Consider the following 20,542-nt stretch of genomic DNA (forward strand, 5'->3'; position numbering starts at 1 on the left):
GATGGGTGTGTCAGAGGCGGTGCGGTTGGCGCAGGATAGAGCAGGGTTTAGGGCTGTTGTGCATAGGGTCGCTATGAGTCGCAAACGACTCAACACCACATAACAACAACAACAACTTTCACTCAAACTGGTTTGTGGGTTGTTGTTTGTTTTGAGATGGGGTGTTTTTTTTTTAAGTCCACATTATAAGGAAATGTTAAAGAGCCCAGCCCTCCCCGGATGCCCATGGCTCACCAGTGGCCACTGCCTTGGTTTTTCAGTATAAGAGGGTCATCATAAAGGGCAGTGAGGTCACATGTCTGAAATCTTGAGAACAGACCCAGTAATTTTTGTGCTCAGAAGATCTGTGATGATGATGATGATGAAGAGGAGAAAGTGGCCGGCCTCCTCCTTCAGTCCTGGTTGGTTGGTTCCCCCAGGTTTGCTGTCATTGCAGAATGGAAGGCTGAGTGGGGGAAGCCTTTGATGAAGGAGCGATGGGCGGTGGGATATTCAAGCAAGAGCACACAGCACCAGCATCTCAGAGCCCGCCCTGACTTCCTGTGAGCCTGAGATGCTCATTTAACCTTTCTGGACCTCCGTTCTTCCCCAGGTTCTCTATTTGTGAAAAAACAAAAGAAACCTTATGAAAATAAAGGATTGCTTTCTATCTTTGAGTTTCTTGGCTTCCTTCCCTCCCTCCCTCCCTCCCTGTTTTTCCCCCTCCTCCAATTCTTCCTTTCCTTGTCTATCCATCTGTCTACCTGAATATCTGCCAGCTGTCCATCACCCTCGCCATCCCTGCGTGCTTCTAAAGAGCCTGACATGCCCGTAAAAGCAGCGCTGTGAGAGGTTATCCAGGTGAGGTCAGCTCTGTGGGAAATCACTGTCTCACTTACCTCCTCGTGGTGAGGCCGGCTGTCTGCTCACAGGCTGGAAGGTGACACACGCTCTTTCATTGCCATATCACGTTGATCACCACGTTGTATCCATGTTGTTGTTGTTTTTATGTACCGTCAAGTCATGTGCCGGAAATGACTCACAGCTGGCCTGCCAGCAAGTTTTCAGAGCCAATTAATCACACAGGAGGAGACTGCCCATCTTGCTCCCACAGAGCAGTTGGTGGATTTGAACCACATGGCTTTGGGCTGACAGTGCAACTCCTTACCACAGAGCCACCAGAGCTCCCTACCAGAGCCACCAAAGTTGTATCCATACTCCCTTATTAAAAGATTCATCACCCTCCTCTTCCCGTCCACCCTGACATCCCTTCAAGCCCAGGCCATCATCAGTTTTCCTCTGTCATTGTTGTGTACTGTTGAGTCAAAATCAACCAACATCTGACCCTCTGGTGGGTTTTTAGAAGCAGTTAGTTGAACGGGAGGAGATTGTCCATCCTTCTTCCACAGAGAAGAATTCCAACCACATGCTTTTAGAATTGCAGCACAGCCTCTTGCCACGAGGCCACCAGAGCTCATAACTAAAATTTCTGAATTTGCATATCTGATCATTTCATTCATATTCCTAAAAACTTTCCACCGACTCCTACCACCCTGGAAAAGTCCAGATTCCTTGTGCTGCACACGGTTCCCTCCCTGCCTCTCCAGCCGTTCCCTTTGCTCTATCCCTGGGCCTTCGGATATGCTATATGCTCTGTGCTCTCACCCATACAACACATTGCTCCTGCAGCTTAGAAAACTTTTAGTGCCTTGGTGTTTTCTTCTGGTAAATGCCACCTTCAAGTCTCCTCTCAGGATCCTGGGATGGGCTGGATGCCCCTGGTCAGAAGCCTTCATACTTGGTACATTTCACTCACCGTGCTGCACTGTAATAGAGTATCCACCGTACCTTCAGCCAGACTGTGGGCCCTTTGAAAAGAGAAATAGTCTTTGTTGTCGTCTCTCTGCCCCTGGTACACAGCACTGTGCCCACTATGGAGGAGGCCCACAGGAAGTCTGTGATACATGACTTCTAGAACTTAATAGTTTATCATTAGAATCATTGCCATCGTAATGCATGCTGTAACACTGGTGACTTTAAGGGAAAAAAGCAGAGGCTACAGAGACTAGTTAGGAGTAGTCAGCTTCATAAGTCTATTTTTACAAACTTAACAGCCTGTACTTGTGGTCTGTTTCCTTTTTATGAAATGCAGTGTTTGGGAAACTGTAGGTAATATAATCAGTATTCTGAGCTGTTTCCATAATGTCATGAGTCCTAAAAATGTGTATATTTTCACTTTTTAACATCTCTGAAATTGGAAAGCATTTTAAAATTGATGGCATAAGTCACTGATTTGTATATATCTCATCATTGACAAAGATTATTTATCTCTTGGAATTAAAAAAAAGAACAGCAAAGGTGCCTTCTATGAGTGATGGATGATGCCTTAGATATATGCAACACAGAAAGGCCGAGTTCACGTGTCTTGGATGCTGTCGAGCTGTGAGGGCCCCGTTATCCAAGCGGTCATGCTGATACGTGTGCCTCTGCTTCCTCCCAGCCATGGAGCCCATCACCCAGGACAAGCGTGTCTCCCAGGGTCACAATGGAGACCTGTACTTCTCGAATGTCATGCTGCAGGACATGCAGACAGACTACAGCTGCAACGCCCGCTTCCACTTTACCCACACCATTCAGCAGAAGAACCCCTTCACCCTCAAGGTCCTCACCAGTAAGTGCAGGCCTCTGCCTGGGGTTGGGGTCCAGGGCCTAGGGGGTGGGGGGCCAGCTTGCTGTGCTCATGCAGCCCCAGGTAACCCGCGTCTGGGTGTACCTTCTCCATAGGGCTGTTCCAGAAATCCTTCCAGCTCTTGTGCTGTTCCACCCCAGCTTCATGTAGACAACAGCTACTGATTCTGAGGCCTGAGGCTCCTTGGCCTTGCTTGGTCAAGCTGCATGGGTGGTTCTGGTGAGAATCAGAATCACCTTGGGAACATAGCAGGACACCAAGACTCAGCCCTATGCTTCCTGCAGTGACAGCCCAGGCCTCTGTGGACCTTAGATACACATAGAGGTCACTTGGACGCACACTGAGTTAAGGAACTACTCAGTGGCTTTCCGTGGTCATCTCACATCTCACTCATGTACTTGACAATTTCTTTCATTCCTAGTCATTACTTAATTATCTTTATTTCTAGAAGAAAACCATAACATGGACTATCCAGACTGCTGGGTACACCAGAATTAATTTTTATTTTACTCTCTAATTGCAAAAGTTTTCTTCTCCTGCTGGTAGCCCTCAGAGGGGAGGGTGGCTGGCCAGAGGCGCATGGGTAGTTGCAGAACCTTTAGCTCACTTGTCCGTGTCGATTGACACCCCAGATGTGTGACATGTTCCTCGTAGAAGCGCTACCAACAAGTCTTCAAGCTGTGTGACTCATACTGAGGGGGTAATTTTTAGTGCTGTGGGCAGGAGGGTTTGTGGGGGATGCCGGGAAAGGAGCACTGTACGGGCGGCGGCAGCTTCGATAGGTCAGAGCGAAGAGGCTGGCTTTGGCTTCCTGGCTGGGTGGAGCCAGTCAGCGCTGTCCTGGGCATGGCTACGTGATGGAGAAGCCTGGATGCACGCCCTCCTTTTTCAGGACTGGTGGGAGTCCTGCCCCCTTAGTGCTCACTGCCTTCCTCTTCATTCCCTGCTGACCTTGACAACAAGCAGGGCTGAGACACAACACCCTGGACCCTGTTTTCCCCCTGACATGCTTGGGCCAGTGAGAAGCAGCCCTCTCCTTAATTAATCTTCTCCTTTCTTTCCTCTCTCCTTTCTCTCTTCTCTCTCATGTTCTTCTCATTCTTCTTCAATTCTGTCTTCACACCTTTTTCTCCTTCCTGCTTCCTCCTTTTCCTCTCTCTCTCTTCCTTCCTTTCTTTGAAGCCTGTTTTGCCTGCCTTGGTTCCCACGCCCTCTGCCTTCTGAGTGATTCTGAGCTGTCTGTACGGTGATAGCGGTTAGGATAGCCAGAGTCCAGGGACCAGCCCCCCATGCACCTGGCCAGTTGTCGTTCTGCCACTCCCCTCATCCTGGCTTTGTATGCCTTATCGGACCAAGGAGACCCCCTGGGGAAGAATGTTGGGCTGTGTGAAGGTAGCATGTCACGGCCTGTCAGGGGAACCACCTGCCAGCTGGCAGAGCTGGGAGGACAGTGTGGTCTTCCCAGGACAGCAGCGGGGCCTCAGTAGACAGGCCACAGCCAGCAGCTTTGAGGCAGCAAGGGGAACAGGATCGCCAATATCAGATGCTCACTGGGTTGGTCCTGGGCCACCTTGGTCATCACTTGGATATTTTCTCCTTTCCCAGGTGATGACTCAAGTCAGCCTACTACTTCCAGAACAGTGTCAGGTGGTCCTGTGTGTTCACTTGAGACCATCACTATCACAGGAGAGAGTGGGACAGAGACATGGAAGTAGTGAAGGGCCTTCCTTGGTGGAATTAGGAGTTAGACACCTGAACAACACGTAGTTGGACTTTTCAGAGGCATCCCTTTCTCTACAAAGGAGCTCAGAGTTAATTTCTTTCTGCCTCATCACTGGGGCTCCTTAGCCATGGAAAATTCTCCCCTCGGGAATTGGAACAGAACCCTGTGAGCTTCCTGGAGTCCCCCCAGGGACAGTTTTGGCTGGGAGCAAGCTCTGGGCATCTGAGCCAGCCCCAGATTGGGCGCAGTTGCTCAAAATAGCACAGTTGTGTTCTCTCTGCCTTCCTGTCTGGAAGGAACACAAGCTTTTCATTGTACCTTCAGAAGTGGGTCTGGCAATTGGAAGCAGGAGGATGGCTCTGAAGACCCTGTTCTAACTGGCTCGTCTCTGTCATAGTTCCTCCATTGGGAAAGAGAGACATTTCATCACACCCCATCTGTGATCACCTGCATTAAAGGAAGGGCAGGAAGGTCTATGATACAAACCCCGGGAAACCTAGGGATGCAAAGATAAACACTGGAGTCAAGTTAGCAAAGATGTACTCGTTCCTGGTCCTGGTCTAACCAGGTTCTAGGTCCCTGCTAGTGCCTCTGCTGCGTGGGGACAGCCGTATAAGGCAGCGAGTTCCTCCCAAGGCACTCAGTGCTGACGCTGCTTTCTTCTAGAGCCACATGCCTAAAAGTTGCTCTTGGTTGAGTCTGGAAGTCCCTCTGAATTTCCCGCAGGCGCTGTCAAACCCACCCGCTGTAGCAGCAAGTATAAGTGAAGACCTTTGCCTCAGAGAAAGGTGGTTCTCTTTCTGGTGGCATAGAAGCATGGCTTGCCTTTCTCTTCAACCGCAGCCCCTTTGCCACCCTCTCCCTCAGTCTTTTGCGGATCACATTCCATCGTTATTGTTGTTGTTGTTGTTGTCGGGGGCCAGTGGCTTCAGTCAAGCTGAAGGAGCCATGATGACACAGTCATTAAGCACTCCGCTGCTAACTGAAAAGTTGGTGGTTCAAATCCTGGAGTAAAACCTGCTAATCCACTCCCATAGGGATGAGAGTCAAGAGTACACTATGGGACCGTCTGCTCATAGCAGATGCGCTCACACGGGTCACTATAGATTGAAAAGCGACTTGACACCCAGCAGCAACATCCCACGCTGACTTTCCAGACCCAAGCGAGGCTTTCTATAGCAAACCCCACCTCAGAGATGATTCTGAATAATGGAACTCTCTCCAGTGAACGAACGGTAGCAGGTTTGGGATGCAATACAATGCCAGTCCCGGGAAAGAACTTGCACACACAACCCCCCCGCCCCCTCGCAATTAGTTGTAGCAGGATTTGGTCTCTCTTCAAATATGCAGATTTCCTGGCATAGCACCTCTCTCCCTCAGGCAGTTGGACGGTGTTCTGGGCTCGTTGGGCCTGTCTGCTTGGCTTCCAGTCAGCTGTACCACCACTCTGCACCCCCCAGTCCTCCTTCCCGGTGGGGGGGTGTGGCAGGGAGGGGACTGTCAAAACTTGAACCCAGCGGCTGAAAGGAGCTGGTGGTGAAAGAGTGAAAAGCTACTTGAGGACATTGGCCTGAGCTGTGCTCTCCTTTCCAAATTGCCTCCCTCGGTGAGCATCACATAAATGCCCAGAGGTCTTAGTTATCCGACATTAGCACCAAAGCCACTGAGCGTTCTCCTTGAAGTATTTCTTTACCCGAAGGCATTCTATAGATCTCTGTGTCTCCAGCTGAGTCAGTGGGCCTTGGCCAAAGCTCACGTTCTTTCTCTGCTGTCCCAAGGTCCTTTCCCCAAGCCGGACCACAACCAGCCTCCCCATCAGGAGTCCCAGCTACCAGCAGAGGCATAGAGGAGAGCAGAGCTGTGGTCAGACTCGGGGGTGGGCCTGGTTGCTGGTCAGCACACAGCTGTTGGGGACACATATGAGGAGCCCTCTCTCCCACTCCCTTTGCGGATGGAATGTGCCTCTTGGACCATTTCCTCTCGTTTCCCTCCTACTTCTGCCACTTCGCTTCTGTTCAGGTGGGACTCTGCCCTTCTCCCCAGGGCTCACTAACAGTCCTTTCTCTCCAGCTGCCCCAAGAGCTTGCTGATCCAGTCCCGGGAGCTGAGGCATTTGCTGGGAAGGAGTTGTTCCAACGACTTCTGCGGGCCGCCACTAACCTTGTCTCATTTGTTTGAAGGCCTAGTAGGACCAAGCAGTTACAGCTCAAGCCTAATATTTTAATTTTTTGTTTAAGTGTTCTTTTATTATTGTCTTCTTTTGCAGGATTTAACCTTTTCCTCCCCCTTTTTGTTTTGGCCTGTTTTGTGTTGCTTGTTCTTCACCAAAGCAATTTCCTTTCCCAAAAATGCCTCGTGTTTCTTTTGCAAAAGCCCACCAGTGCTGGCCTCGGTTGATTCTGTGGCTTTGCGTTTCTGTTTTCCTCTTCCTGTTTATGCCTCTGTGACTTGTGCGTGGCCCCTGTTTGCTCACCCTCTTTTGTTTATTGCAGACAACCCCTATAATGACTCGTCCTTAAGAAACCACCCTGACATGTACAGTGGTGAGTGTGGCCGTGACCTTGGGAGTAACCTTGCCTGTTCTAACCCCACTTTGCCTAACCCGACTGATAACATGGTATTAACTCCTGCTGCCAGGCAGGTCCAACAACTGGCCAGGCCAGGGTGCCCAGCCAGGCCTTCTAGAAGGCTGCTCACCGGGAGGAAGGTGGCTGGTTTGGGAGTTTGAAGTTACTCGTGTTAGGGTTGTAGGGCTTCAAAAGATCTTTTTAGAGACTTAGTAGAAACTTAAGAGTCTTGGTGGTAAAACACTTGGCTGTTAACTAAAAGGTTGACAGTTGAGGTTCACCTAGCGGTACCTCAGAAGAAAGCCTGGCAGTCTTCTTCCCCAGCAACCAGCCATTGACAACCTTTTGGAGCAGGTTGTATGGCACACATGCCATTGCCTTAAGTCAGAGTTGGCTCCGTGCTCATCAGAGTGACACTGGGGAATCAGTGGTGGTTGTCACTCAAAACAAAGAATTATCTATAGATGAGAAATTGCATGGAAATAAATATTTTAAAGGGTAAAAAAAAAACAAAAGTAAAGAATATCTGAGAATAGACAAGTCCCCACAGTGAGAAGGGAACAGAAGAAGTCTGGATCCTGTAGCCGTTTTGAAAATACAGAGAACTTTGTAGTATGTGCTCACTTGCAGGTGGCTGGCTGTGAATGGCCTGCTTTGTGGACTTCATCCCTGGAGCACCATTGCACTAGGCCCTGGGACACTTTAGAAACTGTCTGGAAATATAAGGAAGAACACAGCTTTGAGCTCACTATTCTGAGAAAGTTTAAGTGATGTTGGACCATCCGTAGCATTTAATTCGCCATGTGTCCAACTCTCTCCTCTGATGGTGTGTGCAAACCCAGTGCTTACCAACCATATGCTTGCAAGATGCGTGTTTCTCAATTGGAGCTCAATCTGGTTAACAAAGTAATTGGCTGGTTCCATACTTGAGTTGCCCTCTCCGTGGCTCAAGGATTTCTGGTTTTCCTTGAGCAGCTGGAGGAGTCATCCTTTGTCAGCTCAGGCAAGGCAGCTGGCCCCATCATCACTTATGCCTCAGAAGCTGAGGATGTAGGTCCCCAGAGGGGTCATTGTGGGCTCAGGTAGATAGGAAGCGTCTGTGCTGTGCTATGCTAATATACACAATGATCAGGGTCACGAGTGGGGGATGGAAGGAAGGACCACACGCCAAAAAGAGAGGAATAAGCTCTAACTTGGCTCCAAGCAACAGAGCCACACTGAGATCCTGCCAGCAAGATTTACTGCCCAAGAGGGCAGCAGACATGAGTTGAAATCTGGGCATTATTTATTTTCAAAATAATGGGGCCAATAACCATTGTGTCAGGAGCCCCAGAGCCCTGATGTGGAATGTGCCTTTTTCTAAATCAGATTCCCTGTAATCTCATATGAGAAGTAATCGTAAAATCTTAGTATATCAGACCCATAGAGTCCCTTAGAGCTCATATGGTCCATGCTTCTCAGTTTATATAAAATAAACCATTCAAGAGACCATGCTCTTGACAATAGCCCTGAATAAGAGGTGTAAAGCAAGTGGACTTGGGAGGGGGGGGAGGAAATTGTGCAACAATGAAAGAATCTTCTTAAAGAGAAAAGCAAATGGGGAGGGTTAGGGAGGAAAGTGTGCAACATTGAATTAATGGAAATACAAGTTTTCTGTAAACCTTCATTAAAATATCTATTTAAAAAGAGGGGGGGAATGCTCTTAGAAGTGCTTTATCAATGGAAGATGTTTTGAGTGACGTATGCTGCTACTCCCTTACTTCACCCATTTGTGACCACCAGCAGGTGTGATGCCAAGAGAGTGAGTAGGGGTCTTGTGAGCCATCCAGGGCTTTGAAACTGAACAAATTCAGAGTTTTCAAGGCCATTGAAACCCCCTTGCCCTTAATCCAAAGTGGGATGGGGCTAGAATAAAGCTAGAAAGGATATAAAAATAAAGTGAGACCCTTATTGAGCAAAATATAGCTAGTTTGACACTTTTAGGAGGAAATAGCAAGAGGGAAAGAAGGAAGGAAGATGAGGTCTCCTTCCAAGCGGTCAGCCCTTTCCTGTGTGCACAGACCAGGACAGAGGTACAGGGCACTGGGACAGGTGCCTGGTGCATCTCCCTGCCTGGGAACTGTACGGGGATATGATGAGGCAGTCGAGTCACTTCATCACTACATTGGGTTCTTGTGACTCCTACAGTGGACTGGTCTCTCCTCTGAACATACCCCAGATGCTGGCTGAGCTCTAAGTGACAGGGGAAGATGGTCTGAAATTGTGATTCTGTCCAGACAAGGGGACATGTTTGTTAAAGAGTGTGGACTGCCTTGGATTAAGTCCTAACTCCTTGGAATACCCAAGAAGTGACCCTAAGCAAGTTACTAAGGCTCTCAGGACCTTGGTTTCTTCATCTGCTCAATGTATATTGCCTGCTTCATAGATTGTCGTGTAGATTCGTCAGGATGATACACAAACCATTCTTAGCAAGGGATGGCATGTATTTTCATTGCTTAACGAATGTTATTCATTATTGCTATTAAAAGAAATTATTTCGCATTGACAGTATCGTGTACAGTTGTTCTGTGCTTAAGAAGGACACAGAAGACTTGAAAAGAGGCCAGGAGTAGAAAGACAGCCATAATTATGATAGGAAAGTACCACAGAGGGAGAAATTTTAGGGCAAGTTAAACAAAAGCTGTCCACATTGTCAGCTGTGCAGAGAACTGGGTCAGGAAGAAAGCTCCAACTGCAGCATGAGAGATTTGGAGTTAGACTCCAGGAGGAAATTTCCTGGCAGTGAAAGGTGTCAAATGTTAAATAGACAAAGAGCCATTCTCTTCTTTTTGGGCTGTTTGGATAATCTGCCCTAAAGCCAGAGAGGTGGATGGGATACCACAGGCCAGCTCTTTGCGTCTCTGCTTTTCAGTTATGAAGATTAAAGCCACAGAGGTGGTCTAGATGAAGGACAGAGAAGCCCCTAATAGCTGTGTTTGGCAGTGGTCCCTGGATCCACTGAATCCCATTCTCCAGCCAGCACATAGCACTTAGGCGGGCAGGGCAGCTAAGATCTTTAACAAGCCTGACCCTTCCCCTGTTGTTGGAGACAATTGACAGGCATATTCTTTGAACATTTAAAGCCAGTCATCTCCTGGAACCCCCTGCAGGCCTGTGAGTACCATGGTGAGCCACAGATTATAAGAACAACAGGAGAAGACTGTTTGTGTCTATACCGACATCTAGATCCTGACTTTGGGTCTTTCGCAGAGCCCATCCTTAGAGAACATGAGGAGAACGGAAGTGTTCCCAGGATAGCTTTCCAAAGCTCCCGGTTCCCACAGTGGCCCAGGAGGCCCTAGAATACCTGGCGAGACTCTGATGTCTTCCACCATTTAATGTGGTCATCACCTTTGTCTCAGAGCCTCTTTCTGAGTCAGCTCAGCCAAGGAAAGCAATCAGGCACCTCTCCTTGGTAAATGATTCCCAAAACTGCCAGCAGGATTCCCCTTCATGATTTTTCATGTAAATCCAATGGCCAACCACACTTCTCTGTAACCTCCTCATTGACCTTAATGATAACTCCTCTTCAGCTCTCCATGCCCTTTAAGGATCCAGGTGAGAAACCGCTGGAGCCTTTTCATTCCCTCCTCTGCTGCTTGTTTCCCCAGCTTAGTCCTGAGTTCACGTGATAGCCCCTGAGAAGAGAGTGAATCTTCGCTGAGACAGTGAGACTGGGCAGCCATGGCGGAAGCGTTTTCCCTAGGAGCAGAGCTACTGGGACAGAAATAGCCACCTCCATGACCTCCTTTGCCCTGTACTGTGGTTTCTTTGGTTTAAAAGAGAAGAAGATATTCTCAAAGTTGATTTTCAGAAGGAAGGGTAAGCAAGGTCTCTTCGAAGGCCCATTCAGGCTCACATAACTCCAAAACATGAACTGTTAGTTACAGAAAGTGAGGCAGACATTTATGAGCCACGTGGAGCCAGCTGTTCCACCAGTGCATTGGCTTGTGGCCCTACAGTGATGGCAGAGCCCCTCCATAGTGTTATGAGGTGCCATGCAGGTAGAAGGCGTCTCATGTCCGTGATTGAGGGACACTGGCAGTATATGTGGCTAATTTTTAAACGTCTTAACAGCAGAAACCTTAAGATCTAACCTCCTCTGATCAGGGCCCTTAAAAGATGGGCCCTGCTAGGGTGGGAGAAAAATGTGGACCAGAACCTCAAATTCCTATTAAAAAACTAACTGGAGCGTTCCCCAAGAGAATTACTCTGAAATACTCTCAAAACCTTGAGTGAAAACTAGCCATGGGGATCCCCTTTTAGCAAAATAACAGATTGGCCCACAGAGGAAAGAATGGCACAAGTATAGTACTTGTTTTGTTTTTAAATATCACCTATATAAGACCAAGCACTCCGCAGTTACTTGAGGCAAAGATGAGAATGTGAATGGGCAGGGAGATTAGAGGAAGGGAAACAGAACAGCCAGAATGGAAATCCTGAAACTGTTCACACATTGTGAAGCGTACTCTATGTCCCAGGACAGTTAGTGTAGGAATCGTTGATTAGAAACATAGACTGCTATGTAACCTTTGCTGAAAACACAATAAAATATCTTTTAAAGAGACACGGCTTTCCTCTCCTGCCAGAGCTCTGCAGGGTTTCTGAGGGGGAGCCTGGTACAGAACCTCAGGTTTGGAAGGCTCGTAGGGTCAGCTCAGGGGCCTGGCTGCCTCTGTGGCATCGTAATCGAGTGAGCATCCAGTGTTAGGTGGAAAACCTCAAGCTGTCAAGGGATTGCTGCCTCCCTAGACAAGTGATTCCATCTTCAGACAAGGAATCTAGAGTGGATGTAAAAGCACATGCTTTAGAGCTAAGGACAAGGTTCAAATCATGATTATGTTTTTTGGTCACGGGCACGCCTGACTTTGCTGAGCTTGTTTCCTCTGCTGGAATGGAGATAATGACACCACCCGTAACACCTCCACCCCAGGTCGGTGGTGAGGATTAAACGTGCCATGGGCGCAGCTGGTGGCGCAGTGTCGGGCCATTTGTGGATGCTCAACAAATGGCGGTCATTTTTCTTATCTCTGAAAAGAAAGATCCCTTTGATTAAGAAGTTCTGGTGGCTGGATGGTGAAGCACTCAGTTTCTTCCCAGAAGGCTGGCATTTTGAACCAAACAGCTGCTTCCTGTGAGAAACTCATGGCAGTCGCCTTCTGTAGAGATTTAGGGTCCTGGCCAGCATGTGGAGCAGTCCTGGTCTGTCCAGAAGGGTCCCTGTAGTCAGGATTGACTCGTTGGCCAAGGGCTTTGCTTTTTGGGAGTTGGTCCCACTTTTTTTGTTGTTGCTTTTTTCTTAAACCTTACCTTATTTCCCCATAGCTTCTCTCCCGTGGGATAACTCTGGTTGCTAACGCACATCCCGTAAGTGATAAAACTCCTGTAAATGTAAGTGTCGCTGTGACCTTTTCCAATCCTGTTAAGGCACTCGCAGTGGACGACATGCCCATTTTGCTTCCTTCCCGTCTTTACTGCTTCGCTGGCCGTGTGTGCTTGTGGTCCTGTGTGCCATGGTGTGAGTTAAATGTCCACAGGGTCACGTCACTTCCTGAAGATTTTGCCCCCTCGTGGAAGGAGTGTGCAGACTATTCTGGGACCTCGTCCATGTGACTCCAGGGTGCCCAGCTCTGGACAGACGTGCCAGCCTCTCCCAAGGACCTCCTGCCCCGCGATCGTCTCTCCTTGTTGTCCTTGACCATTTGCTGGCTTGACTATCTGGTGACTCAGTGGCAGTGGGTGTTAGCTTGTGTGTCAGACTTCCTTGATGCTGAGAACTGGATGCTACAAGAGCAATAGATAAATACGGTAACCGATTAACCCTATAATGGATTAACCTCTTCAGTAGCCCCTGTTGTAAATGTGTGTGCTGGTGGGACAGATGAGGACACTCACAGAAAGAGAAATAACATGTGGGATAACTTGATGCCTTCTTGTGTATCCTTTCCTTTAATCCATGGACCTCACACACATTCATCCAACAGCTGCTCTGTGCCAGGAGCTGCTTTACCTCTGGGTAACATGGCTGCATGTAGTGCACCACTCTGAAGTATGTTCTCCCAGAGGGAAGTTGAACATCCCCAGGACAGGGTCCCCACTGGTCCTGTCAGGCACCAGCTAGCCCAGAAAGGAGCATCTTTCATTTTTCTGATTGTTGTTGTTGTTATGTGCCATCAAGTCGCTAGAAGCTTAAAGCGACTCTGTGTACAACCACCTGACCCCTGCTCTATCCTGAGCCAACTTCATTGTTTCTGACACTCCTACCCCCATTACCCCAGTCACTGAGTCAGTCCATCTCATTCAGGGTTTGCTCTCTTGCTGTCCCTCCACCCTCCCAAGCATGATGTCCCTCTACAAGGACTGGTCCCTCCTGGCCACGTGCCCAAAGTATGTCACACAGGCCTTGAGTTCTCACTGCCACTTGGCCATCCCTCAGCCAGCACTAATCAATCTCCAGAGAAATGCCGTTGTTCTCACTCCAGGCAACTCTGGGGACTCCCAGGTCCACACACCTCTGTCTCCCCTCCATCTCGTTTCTCCAGCTGAGTGTGAGACCCATTAACCTTGGGAAGGCTCAGTATAACAGTTTTTATTTTTAACTCTTTTTGTTTATAATTCATACACTTTTGGGGCATCCATTGGTTTCACTTTGTCCTGAGCTTCTTGTATAGAAACTCCTCACCCTTCTCCCTTGCACTTTCTCTGTTTCCATAGAACTTTGTGAAGAGCCTGAGAAACAGGTGAGGCTTTGGTCAGGTGGAGGCCACTTGCTGGGCCCCTTCTCCAGGGGACAGCCAGCGTCCTGAGGATGCCCATCTCTGGGATGTCCTGGCCTTTTGAAGCTGTCACTCATTCCATGTGCAGCCTAATTGAATTGTGAATCACCTCCTCTCTAGTCTACCACCTCCTCTTACCGTCCCTCTTCTCAGGACCTCACATCCAATTAACACCCTCCTCCCCAGCTCCTTTCAAAAGTCATTAGTGAGGAGGCAGGCTGGGCTTGGCCCCAGAGTGATTTCCTGTCATCTCTGCTCATTAATTCTCCCCATGTCCTTGCTAAACCATTAATAACTCTCCCTGCATCTCTGATTGATCATCTGGGTCTCTGTGGCTTCGTGTCTCCAGGGGTCCGAAGAGCAAGTTGTGTGTCCTGTGGCCCACGTCTTCTCTTTCTTCCACATCTCTATTTGGGGGTGTGGGAAGAGTTCTGTTGAGATGGCCTGTCCTAGGGGCCCACATTGGCCTCTCAGGTGCTCAGGGAGGGGCCCCTCATTACTCAGGCACTCCCTCCCCTGCTCCCAGGAAGGAGACGTTTGCTGCGCTCTGAGGAAAGCTGGTCTCCTCTTGGGAGCACAGGGCTGCTCACACACATGCTGGTGAGGCCCAGGGGCCCCCACGCTTCCTAACACTCCTCTCTTAATGATGCCCAGGCCCTGGGGGGTGGTCTCAGCCGGGTGGGTCCAGAACTGATAGCCTCTCAAGGTGAAGGGGCGTGTGGCCATTTCTCTTCAGCCTGACAGCTCGGGTCGAGCTGGGTCTGCCCTCCAGAGCAGAGGCTCATGGGAGCTTGTTCTGTCCTCTTTCAGCCCGAGGAGTTGCGGAAAGAACGCCCAGCTTCATGTACCCTCAGGGCACGGCCAGCAGTCAGATGGTGCTTCGTGGCATGGACCTCCTGCTGGAATGCATTGCCTCTGGGGTGTACGTACGGTCTGCGCCCCACCTCTGGGCTGCTTTTCAGGAGACTCTGGGTGGGAGTTAATTGGTGCATGGGGGAGCATACCAGTAATATTTGATTACTAGTCACACAGTTGAGGGATCACATCCACACAGAGGCACCTCAGAAGACAGTCCTGGTTGCACTGTTTCTGAACTATCACAGCCTTGAACCCCATGGAGCAGTTCTCTGCACAAAAGGAGTCGCTGTGGTTCTGAATGGACTTGACGGTGTGTTTAGGGGCCCTCGAGTCAACGATGACTCATCACAATCCTGAAAAAAATAGATCTGAACCTTGCTCTGTCCTGCACCATCCTCACAATCTGTCCTGCTCAAGTCCATTGTGTCCAGGCCGGGTCAGTCCATCTCTTGAGAGTCTTCTCTTTTGCTGACCCTCCACCATAACTGCAGCAAAAAGAGCAGGAAACGATTCCTCTTCCTAGTGGAGAAGGCCATCTCCCTCACATTCCGGTCATCTCTGTATTTGTGTGATGAGAAGTTGTTGTTGCTGTTTGATGTCGTCGAGTCGTAGACGACTCATAGCAACCCTATGAACGTACAGCCTGAGCACTGTTCGTATATAGAGTTTCCGGAGGCAAGCCATTTCAGAAGTGGATGCCGCTCCTGCTTCCAGGCTTGTTTTAGTCGGGAAGCTCCAGCCAACACTGTCCACCGTGGGTACCCATTACCACGATTGGCACATCACTGTCACAGTGTTCAGCATCACAGCAACCACAAGTTACCTCTGTACAGCAACGCACAGACCAGTGCTGTACCCTATGATGAGAAGAGGTGGGTAGAAATCCTTCATGTGTGACCTCATACTAAGGTCCCTCGGCCGGGGTGGCCCAGCATCCCCTTCTGTGTGAAAGATCAGCTCTCAGAGAACACAAGTTCTCCCAGGCCCAAGTATAATCTTAGAGACCTGGGTATCTCAGCCTCCAGAGGAGAGCAGCACACCACTGTTAGTGCTCAGTCCTTGTCTCCTGCTTTGTCCCTCTGCCAGCCCAACCCCAGACATTGCATGGTACAAGAAAGGTGGGGACCTCCCATCTCACAAGGCCAAGTTTGAGAACTTCAACAAGGCTCTGCGCATCACCAATGTCTCTGAGGAAGACTCCGGGGAGTATTTCTGCCTGGCCTCCAACAAGATGGGCAGCATCCGGCACACGATCTCGGTGAGAGTAAAGGGTACGTTGTGTGTATTTCTCATTATGATTTCTTTGCCAAGCCCAAACGTCATGACCACCCCTTCCTTCTGAGGGCGGGTAGGTGGGTGGGGAACCTTCCAGCACACTGGTTAGTAGCAATTGTGTCTTTCCATAGGTGGTGTCACGGTTGTGTGTGTGTGTGTGTGTGTGTGAGAGAGAGAGAGATTGAGATTGAGGGGAAGTGGGAAAGGAAGGCTGAGAGCAGGGAAGGTGATCGCCCCCGCCTTTGCCCAGCTCCCCTTTGTGCCGGGGACTCCTCAGCAGGTGCGCTTCCTCCCATGGCCATCGGATCACAGTCCCAGGCTCTGTCCTTCCTTCCATTGTGCATCTCATTCGTGGTGTGTTGTCTTAGCCCTGTGCTGTCTGTGTACGTGTGCATGGCGCTGTGCTGCTTTTTAAAACTAGAGAGCTATGATGGCCAACATTATTTAAATATAAAACAAATTATCTCCTTGCTCCAAATGCAGAGATAGACCAGCCAGGTGTTCTGGGGGAAAGGTCCCCCCTTTTGGAAGTGTCTGAGCTGCTCCTTCTGTCCCTGGGGTGGAATGGGTGATTGCAGTGGTACAGTCTGAAACCACAGAACACTAACTTATCTAGTATCCAGGTTGTTGGTTTTGTGACATGGGCCTCCACGTCACATTTAAACCACTGTTGTGTACAGAGTCACGCTAACTCAGGTGACTCTTCAACAGGTTGTCCAAGGCTATATATTGCACAAGAGGGCTCACCTCACGGGTGGCCTAGTGGCAAGGGGCTGTGTTGCAATCCTGAAAGTGCATGGTTTGAATCCACCAGCTGCTCTACGGGATAAGGATGGGCAGTCCCTCCTGTGTTGTTTACCACCTCTGAAAACCCACTGCAGGGTCGGCTCCAGCTCGACAGTGCATACCAACACAACAGAGTGTACGGGAGGAGACTGCCCATCTTTCTCACACAAAGCATCCGGTAGATTTGAACCTCATTCCTTTGGGTTGGCAGCGCAACTCCTAACCATTAGGCCACCAGAGCTCCCTCCATGTCTAAACTAGGTTATACACTTTCTAAAGTGTGAAGATCTCTGAGAATACAATCCAAAGGTTCTCAGAAAAAGACACATACCTATATATGAACAACTTATACAGAAAGATGGAGGATGTGGCCAGCTAAGAAACTGTTCTCACTGAAGTTCAGTGTATAAGAGAAAGTCTAATCTTGCTGCAACTACAGAATCCAGGAGATTCTTGAGAAATGCAGGGGGTACCAACCCATCTTACCACCTGCCATGGAAGTGATCTAAAACCTGGGTGCACATCACCAACGCTTAAACACCTTTAAGAAGCATCAGCATCCCAGGCCCTCCCTCAGGACTCAGATTTAGTACATCTGAGAGGGGGCTCCCTATCAGTGTTTTCTAAAAGCTCTACAGAACATTCTAATGAACAGCCTGAGTTTAGAACTCTTGTTCTGTGAGTTCAAAATAGTCAGGTCAAACTGTACTGTCAAACTGCCCCAGCACATCCTGGCTTGGGGCATCCCACTGGGCCTCCTTGAGGAAGAATGTGTGGGCAGACAGCAAGCACCTGATGCTTGAACTCAGGCCTCCTGCCTTCCCAGAGGGAGCCCGCTGGGTTTCCGCTGCCACTGGCATCTGATTCCCCTGTGTATGCCTGTCCTTGTCTTCCAGCTGCTCCTTACTGGCTGGATGAGCCCAAGAACCTCATCCTGGCTCCTGGTGAGGACGGGAGATTGGTGTGTCGAGCCAATGGAAATCCCAAACCCACGGTCCAGTGGATGGTGAATGGGGAACCTTTGCAGTGTAAGTAGTGAGCTGTGTGTCATTAACTACCTTGCTTGTTAAAGATACAAGAGCCAACCTGAATTTTACCAGAGATAGAGAAAAAGATCTTCCAGCCCATGGCAGTAGAAGATGCTGGTTAGAGTCAAAACATAAAATTGCCAGGCTTCATGGCCAAGAAGAGCCAGTTAAACCCCTGAGACTGTGGCCTTTAGTCACGCTTTGAACCTGGGATAAAATTCACTCTGTGGTTCAGCTCTCAGCCAAACAATAAATAAGGTGACGAGTAACACTGGGAGACCCTCACTCCTTAGAAGAACCCACAGGTAAGGCCGATAGAGCAGTGTTTGCCCAAGGCTAGAGTACTGGAGACCGGAAGGGGTAGGTTAGGGGGACTGATGGAGATCACAGTGACAGAGGGGAAGTAGGAAGGGTACAGTTATGATTGCGATTGAGGGTATTGTAATTAATGTTAGAAAACAGCATGTGTAGTAATGCCTGTATGAAAAATTAATGTGCTTTATCAATTTCCACTCAAATCACAATTTTAAAAAGGGAGAGAGAGAAACTCTTGGTTCTCGGAGCGACTCATCTCATTGGACGTTTGCAGAGACGAGGTGTCTGCCGTGTTTCCTCAGAGCCACCTCAGATCTGGGGGATTTCTGCTCCTGTGGGTGTTCTCCAGTCTCTGCCTCTGTCTTTTAACAGCTCTTGGGGCCGTGCAGCGGATGGGTTCTTCGAGCTCAATTTGAGGCAGAGTGATGGCCAGGGCTTAAAAGGTAGAGGGGGGCTTGGTCATGGTTACCCAGGACCATTCTGCTGAAGGAGAAATAAGAGGTGGGGTCATGCCACAATATGAAAGGGCGTCATCAGGCCTAGACACCCCCCACCCGTGAGAGTAGAGACGCACAATGACAGTTACTGAGCACATAGCTGTCTTTGGGAAGGTTTAGATCCTGCCTGGTTGGGTTGTGTAATGACCCCAAGACTCCAAGCCAGACGTCTTGGTCAAGTCACTTTATTCCCTCTTGCATTCACTTTTTTAAATGCCTGATCATTATAAAAAGTCATCATGGTTAAATGAGACCAAAAAAAAAATAGATGAAGAGAGCACGGATTCTAATTCGAGAACAGCAGCCTGCAGAAGCGGGTAGAAGCTGTTGAAAGATGTTGGAAGAAGTTGGATGGCGTGTTTGAAGATATTTGTTATGTGCCAGGCATTGTACTATCTCTTTAATAATCTGAACTAGTTACACTGAGGAAGCAGGGTTCTAATGGGGTTTTGAGTTCCCCAAGCGTATACAGCTGGTAAGTGGTGTCGAATTGAGCAGCCTACAGCATCTAGTATTGAACGTGCAACTTCTGCAGCAAATGTTACCTCCCTGGATACGTGCAGAAGGAGCCCTGGTGGTGCGGTGGTTGAGTACTGAGAGCTCAGTAGTTTGAACCCACGCTCTGCTCCATGGGAGAATGACATGGCAGTCTGCTGCTGTAGAGGTGACCACCTTGAAAATCTTGAGAGGCAGGTCTGCTGGGTCCTAGAAGGTTGCTGTGAGTCAGAATGACTCAATGTCATTGTGTTTGGTTGGGTTTGGGGGTACGTACAGAGACGTGGACACTTCCTGTCTGCCCCCTGCACTCCTCTCATCCCAGCAGCATTTAGAGGAGAAGACAGGTCAAGGCTCCAAATCCCACCTCACCATTAAACTAATTCAGAGCCCAGGACTTGAGCCCTGGCCCGAGGAAGGTCACCTGTTGTCACCTTCCCCAGGGAGCATTTCAGGAGAATGATTGGAAAGGAAGTTGCGTCTGTGAAAAGTACAGGGCAATGTGGCTTTGAAATCGCTGGCACTGCCTTCCTCTGTCCCTTCCTGCTGAGTGAGCACTCAGGGAAGGCTGATAAGGATGCTGACTTCATTTACCTTCTGCTGATGCCACAGTTCCGGGCTCAGAACTGCTGTCTGTGGAGTGGCGCCCAGGAGGCCAGACTCCTTGGTCCTCCTTTGTCCCCACCCCCCTGGAGGTCTGAGGGGTCCGTGATGGGTTCACGGTTCTGCAAGCTAAGACATTTGTTCTCAGGAATCTCAGCCAGGAAGGTCACTCTCTAGTGGCTGAAAATAAGGCCAATGGCAGTTCCAAAAAAACCTTTTTCTAGCTCTGTTTTCCACCCGCTTCTCAATCTCCTTGTAAGAGTAGGGAGAAGATAGGAGTAAACAGCTCCATTTTACAGATGAAGGACGTGAGATCCAAGGGCTTATTGACTGCCCCCAGCATGGCTGTGGACAGTAGTACTAAGATCCCAGTCCTGTCCACTTCCCAGCCTCAGTTCTCCACATTTCAAGCCAGCAGTAAGGAGAGATCCACAGGAGGAAAATTTCTTTCACTGATTAGAATACATTCCTAGGGAAGACTGGGTGAACTTGGGAAAATGTGAGGACTCTTCATTTTCACACTGTTACTTAGAGAATGTTTAGAAGCTGAGGAGGTGGTGAGGCCCTACCATTGGTATGTTACTCTGTTCTTTTCAAAACGTGTAAACATGTGCATATTGGACGAAAATAATAACAACGATGGTAGTTGTTGTTACTATGTCTGGGCTGTTTGCCGATCACTTCATAAATGTACCAAATCTCATCTCATTTGTATAAAAACCCTGTGAGGTAACATGTGACTCTCACTCTACAGAGATTAAAGGATTAAAGAAATAAATCATATTTTTTAAAAAACAAATAGCATTTTTTAAGATGGCGCCGAAAGCAAAGAAGGAAGCCCCTGCCCCTCCCAAAACTGAAGCCAAAGCAAAGGCATTGAAGGCCAAGAAGGCAGTCCTGAAAGGCGTCCAC

The 20,542-nt window shown here is 49.0% G+C and overlaps 1 protein-coding gene across 5 annotated transcripts in view; it reads left to right on the plus strand.

Annotated features, from left to right (window-relative positions):
- The window catches only part of NFASC (neurofascin), a 272,454-nt gene that overhangs the window by 204,133 nt on the left and 47,779 nt on the right, over positions 1–20,542 (plus strand). For 3 of the 5 annotated variants that reach the window (XM_006887908.1, XM_006887906.1, XM_006887907.1), the window contains exons 5-9: positions 2,480–2,650; positions 6,884–6,934; positions 14,584–14,695; positions 15,718–15,902; positions 17,589–17,720. In XM_006887908.1, the coding sequence (XP_006887970.1) occupies positions 2,480–2,650; positions 6,884–6,934; positions 14,584–14,695; positions 15,718–15,902; positions 17,589–17,720 (651 nt within the window). The remainder of the gene's footprint in view (positions 1–2,479; positions 2,651–6,883; positions 6,935–14,583; positions 14,696–15,717; positions 15,903–17,588; positions 17,721–20,542) is intronic. The other 2 variants (XM_006887905.1, XM_006887909.1) reach the window with 1 other exon arrangement.

The sequence above is a fragment of the Elephantulus edwardii genome, unplaced genomic scaffold (genome assembly GCF_000299155.1).
Source record: "Elephantulus edwardii isolate Elephantulus edwardi_28Jun2011 unplaced genomic scaffold, EleEdw1.0 scaffold00063, whole genome shotgun sequence".
Taxonomy (NCBI): Eukaryota; Metazoa; Chordata; class Mammalia; order Macroscelidea; family Macroscelididae; genus Elephantulus; species Elephantulus edwardii.